Source organism: Perca fluviatilis, chromosome 16 (genome assembly GCF_010015445.1).
Source record: "Perca fluviatilis chromosome 16, GENO_Pfluv_1.0, whole genome shotgun sequence".
NCBI lineage: Eukaryota > Metazoa > Chordata > Actinopteri > Perciformes > Percidae > Perca > Perca fluviatilis.
Window position 1 is genome coordinate 14,593,512 of NC_053127.1, and position 12,123 is coordinate 14,605,634.

The 12,123-nt window shown below is 39.1% G+C and overlaps 2 protein-coding genes across 8 annotated transcripts in view; both read right to left on the reverse strand.

Moving 5' to 3' along the window:
* Positions 1 to 1,640, reverse strand: part of sh3pxd2b (SH3 and PX domains 2B) — a 43,203-nt gene extending 41,563 nt beyond the window's left edge. For 3 of the 5 annotated variants that reach the window (XM_039777307.1, XM_039777306.1, XM_039777308.1), the window contains exon 1: positions 1,314 to 1,640. In XM_039777307.1, the coding sequence (XP_039633241.1) occupies positions 1,314 to 1,385 (72 nt within the window). In that variant the 5' untranslated portion in view covers positions 1,386 to 1,640. The remainder of the gene's footprint in view (positions 1 to 1,313) is intronic. The other 2 variants (XM_039777310.1, XM_039777309.1) reach the window with 1 other exon arrangement.
* A 1,301-nt stretch (positions 1,641 to 2,941) lies between these two features.
* Positions 2,942 to 11,891, reverse strand: LOC120543918 (leukocyte cell-derived chemotaxin-2-like). 3 transcript variants are annotated; one of them, XM_039777311.1, is made up of 8 exons: positions 11,747 to 11,891; positions 11,150 to 11,189; positions 10,183 to 10,299; positions 9,838 to 9,908; positions 6,512 to 6,823; positions 5,998 to 6,088; positions 5,374 to 5,519; positions 2,942 to 3,508 (listed from the first exon to the last, which is right to left on the reverse strand). In XM_039777311.1, exons 4-8 carry the CDS (start codon positions 9,884 to 9,886, stop codon positions 3,342 to 3,344), a joined length of 765 nt encoding a protein of 254 aa, XP_039633245.1. In that variant the 5' UTR covers positions 9,887 to 9,908; positions 10,183 to 10,299; positions 11,150 to 11,189; positions 11,747 to 11,891; the 3' UTR covers positions 2,942 to 3,341. The 3 variants fall into 3 exon arrangements, with proteins under 3 accessions (XP_039633245.1, XP_039633246.1, XP_039633247.1); XM_039777312.1 differs by having other exon boundaries at positions 10,183 to 10,319; XM_039777313.1 differs by lacking the exon at positions 9,838 to 9,908.
* Between the last annotated feature and the right edge of the window lie 232 nt (positions 11,892 to 12,123).

The following is a 12,123-nucleotide window of genomic DNA, read 5'->3' on the forward strand; positions in this document are numbered from 1 at the left end:
GTCAGTGAGCTAATAAGCATGCAGCATGCTTCTACCAAGATCTAATAATGTTGGTGATTGGCTGTCTAACGTTACACGTTGTAGAGGCAGGAAGGAAAAATGTACATAACTCACAGAGATGGGGCTCACGTAGTAGGAGCTGAAAAATAAATAAAAAGATTTGTGCCGGAACGTGTAATGTTTCTTTTTGTTATATAAAAGTTGTATCGAAAAAAGTATTGTTTAGGAACCGGTGTCAAAGTCACGGTATTGGTATCGGTACCGAACATTTTTAAATGATACCCAATCCTAGCTAAAAGACATGTCCAATTAAAGTATAGCCCTAACAGAGGCATACATGAAAACATAGTACAATGTACTCTGTGCCCCTGCATTTGGCCGTGTAATGGTGCCTTTTAAAACAAACAAAACGACAAATGCCACATGACATATGGTTTGTACGGTCGTTCCTTTGTTCAAACATTGCCTGGTGTTCACTGGGATAACTTTAGAAACTCTGTTAGTCATACTTCCTGGTTACCAGTGCCTGTAGGTATGGGTTTTTTTCTGAGTAAACTGGAGGACCTGAGGCATGACAAAACTGGGATGCTCAATTTGAGATGTTGGGGGATTAGTCTAGAGGTTTTGTAGACTGGATTGATTTGCCTATTTAAATTTGTTTTCTGATGGCACACACGTGGCACCAGCAGGCCTGAGAAGCACTATAAATGATCGTTAGACAGCAGACTCTGGTAGAATTAGTACAATGCCTATATTCACATACTGAATAGGAATAGCTGATAGTCGAATGTATGCAGACTCAGAGAGGGTAATAGGTCACATGAGCCAGATCCATTTAAAATGCGCAAAACAACAATACTGACTGAAATTCCTCTGCGTTAAGGACACAAGTTGCGGTTTAAATCTCAGACCCAAACAAAGAACTGATAAACCCAACATTATTTCCTCCACTCTGATTGAACAGTAACATAATGTCAACCTGAAAAACACTCAGGAACACCTTAAACAAGACTTTGTTACTATTTAAAGCGGTCAAACGTCACTGAATGTCTTAATTTCACTGTATAGGCTGTTGGGATCCAATACATTGGTTTGTCAACTGATTGTGGTGCTAACGGTCTTCATTATAAAAACCTGATTGGTCTAAGAGTCTGAACAGTCCTTTTCGGCTGGCTTGGTAAACTGTAATCTGATACTCTCTTTGTTTTTACTTTACCCGACAGGAAAGGGTGAAGAGCTGCAAAATATCCTCGATCTGTTGCTCACTTTAAGCAGCAAAGGCGGTGTTGTTTTTATAATTAAATTAGGCTTACGTAGTGTTTGTTCGGATTTCTTCGTTTCTGGACATCTTGCACTGTCACTTCTTGCACGGTGCGCCGTGGCATGATGTCTGATGTCTTACGCCTCCGTTACAAAGAAAAACAGAATTCCCGGTTGGGTTTTACGAGCGATCAAACCCGGTTGAGAAAGTTTGCACGGCGGCGCTTCTTTGTCATCCGCGCCGCTCAGATCCGTGACCTCTGAATGCAACAAATGCTATTTTCCGTAAAGATGTCTACGTCAAATTTCCTGTCCAACAATCAGCAGCTCGGAAGCCAGAAGTTAAGTCGGTCGGTTCTTCGTCCCCCCCCCGCCCCTCCACCCCTTTCTTGTGCCTTGTGCCGTCCCGCTGACGGCTCCAACCAAACTCCCAGCCTATCCCAGCTCGCCCACTCCCATTTGATCAACTGGGCTCAAGCGTCAGAGCAGACCACAGGCTGCAGGATCACTCAGCCACGGGTTCAATCCATGCACTTAAAGCTGTATCAACGTTACTGGGTGTGAACATTATGATCCACATGTAGCAAACACTCTTAATGTCAATAATCCACAGATTTAAAAATGGGAGTGGAGAGTGAAATAGGCGATAAGCTATTTTAGACTGAAGAGAACTTCATTATTACAAATCTTTGAGGCAGCACTCAAACGCAGCATCATGCTCAAGGGTACTTAAGCAAAGCATATACAGTATGTTGCACTCTTCTTACCTTATATTGTCATTCTATCCCTATACTGCAGCCTAATTTCCCCATAGTTATTTCGGTCTACTCTGTAGCTATGACATCTATTGCACTTTTTTTTGCCAGGAGTCCAGTGTAGTGATAGCCTACATTTTGGTATATCATTTGTGTCGCTTGGACACATTACATGAAAGTTTTTGAGAAAACATTGTGAATATAAAAAAATAGTAACATAAAATAGAATAATTTCATCAACTATTTGTCGATTTGAAAATGTCTGAAAGGAAACAACATACAGCTAGGCTATGTTCCAAGTTTCATGATAACTGGATAAACATGTATTATAGGTAGTTATGGGAATTAAGGATAATTTTGAAATTTGCTCACATGTGCACTTTGCGCTATTGCTTGTGCATGTGGACAGCAACATGATCTGCTTTTCAACCTAAATGACTCACTGAGACCGCAACCCATGATATTATGTGTGGATGCGGTTAATGTCTCTCAGTCATGAGATGATTAAAGCTGGGATGGGTTAAACTGGAAATGTGCTAATTAGGTTCCAGAAAAGTGCTTTGTAAATATAAAGTTGTCATTGTTTCCTACCTATTAATATCCCAGTGTCATGCTGGGTTTTGTTGTTTAAGATTTAACTGTAATTATTTTGTAAGTAACTACAAAAAAATGCTAAGTTGATACTTTCATATTTACAGGTTTTAAAAAGTCCAATAACCAAGATTGAGATTTGACTGACAGTTTTGTTGCAAAACAGCTCCATCTTTTGGTTTGTTGTACTCATTACATTAATACTGTATATGTGGCAGTTCTCCCCTATCTGCAAAGGCACAGCCCTCGCTATATAATGACAGCTGATTGATATAAAATGATGGCTGCATTACGGAGAAAATGTCAGGAGTCAAAATTGTCATAGCAAGTTATAATTATTGAGAAAATGGAACCATTTTTTTTATGACAAGTCATGACATCATGGGACTCCCCAAACCATTTTAATCAAAAGCAGAAATGAAAGTAAGGATGTACTGCATCATTCAAATATAAAGAGGTTACGTCAAAGGGGTTATATGAGTCTATGTTGAGGAATGGAAGTTTTTCTTCTTCTGAACTTTATAAAAATAAACATGACATTTAGTGGAAAAAAGCTAATACCAAAATATCCCCCCAAAATCATGCATTGCATCATAGGCCATATTTTAAATGTGATATAAAAGTGTGATAACTGTTGAATAAAAAAATTCAAAGTAATTTGAATGAGTATAGGGCATTATGAAATGTCACAAAGGTAAAGACTCAGACACCATATAAAAGATGAGAGGATATAGGTCATATGAAAGGTGAAGGGTCAGTGCCGTCACACATTTGCAGCTCCAGGTGTGATGTGATGCCGGAGAAGCGATCCTGCAGCGGCAACAGATAGCCCAAGGCTTCTCCCTGAGCCACTGGGCCCATGTAACGGTAAGGACGGATGTTGAAGATCTTCACACAGTGCACTGGATAAGATAGAAATAAAAAATGTAGTTTTGTGGATATCACTGCCTTGTTATCTCCAACTTGAACGTGTTGAAAAGTAGTATTGAAAGTTGAAAAATACCCTTTTACTTCAACAATTTTAGTATATAAATGACATTTATATACTAAAATTGTATATATATATATATATATATATACACACACACAAAGTATATTATGTATATGTGTGTGTGTGTGTGTGTGTGTGTGTACCAGTGAAGACAGGTTGATGTTTCTCTTACTTTACCTTGATTAAGGTAAATTTGTGTGAAATTAGTTGAAAGAACGTCTACATAAAAAACTTTTCAACTCCATGTGTAAAATAGGAATCAATGGCTGATCAATAATTAAAAATGATAATAATAAGAGAAAAGTAAAGGACTTTCCCCTTAAAATTTGGCATCCCCTTACCTTGGGCAACTGCTTCTTAATAGCTATAAATCCTTGCTATAAATCTTCCATGCACTGTATACTGTTTGTACCAATGTATAACATACTGTACACGTGTCGATAAACATGTTCTTAGGCCACCCAACAAATTAGAAATGTGGAGATAGCTGGCTCATAATTGCTCATTTATAAATTCAAATGGATTAACGCAGACTCAGGTCTGACAATCTCCCTTACATCCGTCTGCAGTCAAAAACAAGCAGGCTGCCAACTCAGAAACAAGCAACCTAAAAGTAGGCTAGTCTGCAGCGCAACACCATCATTAAAACCTACAAACTCCTAATGATCAGGTTTTCAGCATTAATGTGGGTATCATGGCGAGGTAATGCGTCTCTGTGATGTCTAATCATGTCTGTGCTTTACCCTGAGATGAAAGGAGCTGACGGTACATGTGTTCTTCTGATAATACAGTTCAATTAGAGGTAGAGGCAGAATGAGGACTAATGATGTTTACTCATCACTCCAGCGCCTTATCAGCTCAGGATGCTCTCAAAATACACACACGCTCACATATACACAGACACAAATATACTGTACATTGCAAAGGCATGTGTGCACTCTTCTGCCAGGCTCCATCGACACAAACACACAAAGGCTGATGCACTGCTTTGTTCTGTAATGATGGGTTATAGCGGGGGTCATTACTCATGAACAGCCTTTGATGGGGTTTGACATGCAGCTGGGTCCTGGTGTTAATGGCAACCAAGAGATCAATGGAGTATCAGCCCCTTCTCTCCAACACCTTGACTAATCCCTCTAAATCACTCCTTATTTTCATCCCCACCTAGCGCCTCCACCATAATAAACTAGAATCGCCTTTGCCCTAGCCATGGTCCCATACACTATAGATTATAGGAATTTACTTGCAGATGTAACAGTAAAGGGATTACATTGGCTTAATGATACCTATTTTTTTCATTATTTTCTATTACAGCAAATATCAGTATGACTTCTAAAAGTCATTTCCAGAAAACAGAGCGAATGTGCCCAGCGATTGTTAACCACACTAGTAGGCACTGGCGGTCACCCAGTTGGTTGGTCCACCACTTTCAGTTGGCGATCCTGACTTTTCATTAAGCAACATCATGGGTTATCTAACAGTTTGGTTTTCTTTACTATGAGCATTATAGCCAAAGAGAGCTAATGTGGCTGTACACTCCCTCTTGTTGATTTATTATACAGTCATCATTAAGTTTGTAGAATAAGCTGTTTACTTTTCTTTTACTTAGTAGACAGATGCCCTCAAAAGTCTTGACTTTATCATGTTGGTTGATATTATATCTGAAATATATTTGAACAGTTTTAAAGATCTTATACTTTTAAATGGTTATTAATAATCTCCAGAAATGTCTTTCCCTTGCTGGGAACTACTGTATTGACATCTTGTCCTTCTTACCATCATTGACAAGTTTGACCCCATCAAACTGATTCCCAGCGGGCTCTTTCCGACTCACTGGACCCGCCAAAGAGCCTGAGAATGGAGCGCTGACAATGCCATAGTCATCACACACCAGGTCCACTGCTTTATGTAGGTAATTACCTCTGTAAGAGGAGCGACAGGAAAGATTGGAATTACACAAATATCGTAAAAGGCCTGTTTCAATTAGTCATATTTCAAGGAAGGAAATTCTAATGTCTTTCTATGGATGCAGTAGCCTTCATGTCTACATGCCAGAGAAAGCTGGACTAATCACCTATACAACTTTGGTCTCTCTTGTCACTTTAATATAGACATTTGGTTGTGAGTGAGTTGTGCCGTGAAATGACATCACCCTTTGAATGATTACTAAAATGAAATACTTAATCAGTTTACTCTCTTTGATGTGGAGCTGTTGTCATGTCTAGACAGGCTGACATCATAGACAGGTTGACCATGCAGAAGGAAATGTCAAAGCCACATAGTGAACAGTTTGAGAGAATATGCAACACCAGAGGTGCTGCATTATCAACTCAGCTGCACTTGGAAGCTCTCATGTTGCAGCATTAGCAATCTTTTGAGAATTCAAAATTAGATCAGGACCTGTTGGCGTTGAAAGCTCCACAGCCATGCGTATCGCAGGCCCTCACTCTGTTGTTGTGGTGACCAGCACAAAGGACACTCCAGGCTGCAACTACAGAGAAAGGTAAAAAAAAAGAAATTATATGCGAGTCACATACTGTTCTTCTCCAAATACACCATATTTAAATGTTGCTGCATTTCATTCCAAAAGGCCAAGCATAAAAAAATATATTTAAACATCTAAGACACCTCATGTTCTATTCATGTGGAAATAAAGCCAATTACAGCAGAAAGTCACTATTGAAATGGCATTTATTCATGTCCTTTATATCAGTGGTGTGTCAGACATTGATACAGCCTCACACCCACTATGACACATGTTCATGACTCAGACAGGAAGAAACGGTACACAACCCTTTTAATCCCTACTTGGCAACAAATAGCAGTGTGTTTGTGTGACTGTCTGTGAAAGAAGTGTCTGAAGTATGCATATGTGGTATGTGTGGTATGTGTTTGCAGTCATGTGTAACTATACCTGGCATACAACACTGCCGCGTCGGGGCCCTTGAACACTTGTCCTTTAGGTATCTGCCTTGGCAGATGTATCGGCCAGACTGGCAGATGCCTCCCATTCTGGTGCAGGTAATGTCACTTTTTGGTCCCATGGAAGATCTCTTACTTCCTGTCTTCTTGACCTTTTTCCTTGGAGCCGCTGCCTTACGTCTCCCGTCATTTGCCGTTGTATAGTTTCTCATCACCTTGATGCTGCTCTCAGCGTTCTTGTCAGGGCTTTGGAATTCTTCGCTGTTCCTCTTTTCATGTTCTAAAGCACAACTTAACAGGACATCTTAAGGAGAGATAAAAGGTATTCTCAGTGAGTTAAGGAGGAAGGATTAAAAATGAGAATGTAACAACTTTCTTAACGATTACATCAAACTATTTTGTGAGATTGTTTTTAGGATTATCTTCAATTTTGGATTTTGTATTCTCAGTATTTTAATGTTCACTGATGAGAGAATGCAATGAAAGCGATGATTTCTATGGGAGTCATCGCTCAAAATAGTGTATGGCAAATAACTATTACAGAGAATCTGAGTTAAGACCTAAAATGTACTAAGATGATTTTACTGTCTGTATTAAAATGACCAATCTATACCAAGTAGTTCATCATACAGGGAGGTGTTTCTGTTCATTTCTGTTATTTAGTTAGCCTTCCCTTGTTGATATAAATGAGGTGGGCAATATAATAGAAACACCTGCAGCACCAGAAACGGCAGCCAGAATGATGTACAGTTGAATCAAACCTTTCTAAAATAGTTTCAACAAATACAGAACTTTATAACGTTCATGAAAATAGGATTTATTGGAGGACCGTTGTATTACATTACATTTTTTATATTACATGTCATTTAGCTGACGCTTTTATCCAAAGCGACTTCTTTCAACCTTGAAGGTACAAACTCCGGACAACAAATAGTACGTAGTAAGTACATTAGTTTCAAATAAGCCAAACTGCAAAGAGACATATGAAACTGCAGCTGTAAAAAAGATTTTTTTTAATTGGACTGCATTAGTTTTAGCTAGGTGGCAACTTAGTGTATGTATCTATTTTACACACATCGATCTACCTACAGAAAAATAGTTAAAGTATAAGACCTCTGTTAAGTCCTTTGGGAGGCCCAGTTTGGAACCTGAGTTGCAACAGAAAACATAAGTCCTCTGGGAGGCTCGAGGTGGACTCGGTTAACTTGTTCTTATACTGCACTGTAAATTTAATTCTCGTCTTTTATCTGTAAACATTTTTTAATCGTTTTTAACTGCTCTTTAATGTTTTAATTTTTTAATCGTTTTTAACTGCTCTTTAATGCTTTATGTAAAGCACTTTGAATTGCCCTGTTGCTGAAATGTGCTATACAAATAAAGCTGCCTTGCCTTGCCTTGCCTTACCTACTTACCTATGTATTAGTAGTAATCATAAGTAATTTTAAATAGTGAGTGTTGAAGTGGTATAGTTAAGTGGATTTACTTTAGGGCTCGAAAACAGGACCACAACAAAAACTGAATTACTTGTCCCCAAAAAGTCCTGATGCTGAAGCAGATTTGATACATTTCTAAGTCATACGGCAATGCTGATTGCTTTGAAAATGCCATTAAAACCCTGTGATATGATAAAGAAAGCTAAAAAGCACTTCAACAACAGACAGACTTCAATGAAAAATCGTTAATGAGTTCCTGGAACTTGCTTTTGATCATCTCCATGAAATACTTTTGTAGAGGTTATTCCTAATATTTTCTTAAACATTTTAACAGTCTTTTGGTATTAACTCACTGCCTGGACACACTTGTTAAGAAATGTGTTTCTTGTCAGTATAGACAGACAGAGTCATAGTTCAGTTATTCATAGTGTGTTTTCATTCTGATAGAATACTAATAACCCTGCCCAGACATGAGTCTTTGATCTTCATTAACTCTATTAACCTCAGAGGCACTAAAAGTATTTCAATCACGCTGCCCTGGCACAGGAACACATGCTGGGCTCAGTGATTGAAAGAAGCTGCTTATCAGAAGGCCTTAATGACTGAGAGACAGTCGGGCCGGATAGCTGGCTGTGGCATAGAAAAGTAATTTTCCTCAGCATGTGAACTAAAATTAGAAATGGCAGAAATCTTGTGACAAAAATGTAAGTGTGCCTGTTGCCTGAGTAACATTACCTTGGAATAAGACTTTAATGGTGTTTTGCTAAATGGTTGTTAGTGCATGACTAGGTGGTTACTATATTGTGGGGGTGCTAGGGTGCTACTTTATCACTGTTTGGGTAGGTTGTTAGGGTGTCGTCGTGTTGCTGCAATGTGGCGAATTTGATGTTCTTAGTGTCTGCAAGTTTTGTCTAATTGGTTGCTATGGTGTTTGGCGTGGTTATTAGGGCATTTTGAAGCACACCCACTAAATTAAAACCAGTCTCACTCTTCTCGAACTGAGGTGCTGAAACCTTTAAGCTCAACTCCTTTCTCTGTCACCAAGACCACATGTGATATTTTCTTATAATATTGTATGTATAGCTAGTGTGCTTGCCAGGCAACACACAACTATGTCTCGTACTTAATGAGTGTGCTCAATATGGCAAAACACAGCCAGAATATGTACATTTATTATTGTTCCATCTTGATTTGACCAGAAACTCCTTCACACGTGTTTCTGTGCCACCAAAACTTGTACAACAAAAACTTGCACATCATTTAAGACATATACAGTTAACCTTTAAAGTTACAAAACAAGGGATATCCAGTCAAAGAGTATCAACAGTTAATCTGAACGGATTAAAGCAAACAGAGATAGATATAATTCTCAGTTGTGGCATGAAATGTATCTATGCAACAAGACGGTTGTCTCATTTTCATGTTGCTCAACAGTCCCTCAGAGTCAGAGTGTGCCGGAAGCTTTGCAGCTAGATGCAATTATGTAATGTTGCATTAAGCATTCAATCATGCTTTAAATGTCTCATCCACTTGCGCCAACACTCATTCACTCCAGCAACAGGCCCGAAAACCCCCCAAGGTTTATATTTACAGGAGTTTACAGTCTCCTAATAGGGTTCGGTTCATAGTAATCTCCAGGGCCAGGCAGATATTTATACACCATTTATTGTTTCTGTAACAGGAATCTTATTAGTGAACACTGGAATGGCAAATTGCTGTGTGTGTTTGTATGTGTGCCCACACATGCATGTTTGTGCCTGTGCATGTGTCTCTATGTGTGTACGGTCAATTTACCGGTAATGAAGTAATTTTACATAAATACTCGGAGCATACTGTACATGTTATGATGCATGTTAAAACATTTAGCATACAGTAGGCTACTTACAGCATACTAGCAGAGTTGCAATGAAACAGACCCTCACCAGCAGTCTCATAATCGGGTCAGAATTCAAAAATCTGAAGAATGATGATAAAAACCAGAAGACTTAGGCAGGTAATTGCGTCATTCTCATATAAAGCAGCAGGCTAATATGCATATTAGGGTTATTTATACATGCTAATTTCACCCTAAGATTGAAATATGGATTCTTGCACACTGACTCAGTTTATACAGTAGTAAATCTGTCTCAAATCTTACGTGCCAATCAAAGCAGATCGAATACCCATATCTGACTGAATACTGCTCAGACTTTCTAAAGAGAGAAAATGTAACTATAAGTACAAGACTTACGGAGAAGTTGTAGTGTGGCCGCCGCCGGCACAGTAGGTAGGCACACAAAGCAGGGACTGTTGGAAAACCAGCCCGCTGTGGAAGCTGTAGTCCCTGGCTCCACTGGACGTCCCCCCACTGTCAATATTGATATTGGCCTTTAGAAAACACACCCATTTACTTGCTGAAAAAGGCTCATTTTATTGACTTTTTGTCGCTATACTGGAAGTTACACAGGGCTAGTTATTGGCCTCTGAGAAAAAAGCAGCTGGAAGTGAGGCTTGAACAAATATCCATCTGAAATGAGTTATTACCAACTGAGCAAAGGCACTGGCGAATTTCATTTTAATCTTTTTTCTTTCCTTTGTAAAGTTTTTCACAGCACAGAAATAAATTGGTATTCGCTATCACAGCCTCATATGCCATATTATTGATTTGCTTTGCTTCAGTAAGTCTCAATCACACTTTTTTAATTATGTCTTTGTAAGAGTAAATTAAATTGCAGAAACTGTACTGACTCTTATTTAGCATATTGGACTTATGTCTTAGATTATGTATATACTTTTAGTTCAGTGTAAATTATGTGGAAGAATCACCAGGTAATGCAAAATTATGTTTATAATATTAGATGGACATCTTATTACAGTTTCTCAAGTTATTATATTGCAACCCTGTCTCCTAGAAAATGTGTTTCCCAATTACATTGTGGTGGGAAATGTAATTACTGCCTGGATTATGCTCACAGACATATCAGGCAGTTGGTACAATGTCAACTGTTGCAAAGCTGCAATCCGGAATTATGTTACCATTCTTTGTGCCAGTCCAAAAAGGCAGTATGAGTTTTTACAAATGTTATATTTTCACTGGAGCAACTGTACAGCAAAACATGCAATAAAGACTGTGACTGCTTTTATGACACCCTTTTATATAAACCAATTAGTATTTGCAGTGCAGTGAGCAGGCATAAGACTGTTGTGTCAAGTTTTACCGCTGTGTGGCCTCACGCTGTCAGATCCTGGCTTCTCCCCCTTAACGAGACAAAAGAAATCATTATTCTCCATGCATGAGCCTGGCATCTATTAAGAAATAATTAGCTTTCAGGCCTCACACAATACAATGTAAGTCAATCAATGGTATGAGTTTTGAGTGCACAGTAGGTATACATGGACACATGCAGTAAAGCATGTAGGTGTAGGGTGTTTAAGAGTCTGCTTTGTGCAGTAGGCCTATATGTGGTGAAAGCCAAATACAGAAAATCAGATTTCTTCCAGGTTATGTGTATGGTTTTGGTCGCTTTTTGCTCGAAGGTTTCTCTATAGAGCTCCACCTACAGCTTCAGAATAGATATTTGGCAACTCTGTCGTAAAAACTCGTTGGCGACTCTCCCCCCTCCCATCTTCTCCCTCTGGTTATGTGCATTTGTTTTCAAAGAAGCCGGCGAACGCACCGAGCCATGTCCACTGAGGTTTTTCTCTCACCTACAATGGCCTTAGAACACTGTCGGAGCAGAAGCAACTTGTGTTTGCCAACATCAAGCTGACAAGATACTCTGTGGCAGATAAAGTTTCTGATCAAAGATACTTACAAGTTCTACAGCAACAACGCCAGGTCAGTATCAGATTTGCAGGCTTCTGTTTGTCTCAGGTCTCGAAAAGTTCTGAAAATGCAGGTCCAATGTTTACTAGTGTCTGACTGCTTGCTCGGTCAGTCTGCCATTTCCTCTTTCTCTCTTCCTCTGACAATGCTTTCCTAGCTTTCTGCTTCTTCGAAAGCTGCAAGGGTGGTTTTCCGCTCACAGGCGCTAGGGGGAAGCGAGACGACCACCATTCAACTTGAAAAAAGTCATGTAACCATTCCAATGACTCCGAAGCTGTTCAGTTAAAGTAAATTAAGCTAAAAAAAACTGCATAGCTCCCCTTTAAGAGGAAACAATGTGAAGGTAATCCCTCTGAACAAACAAAG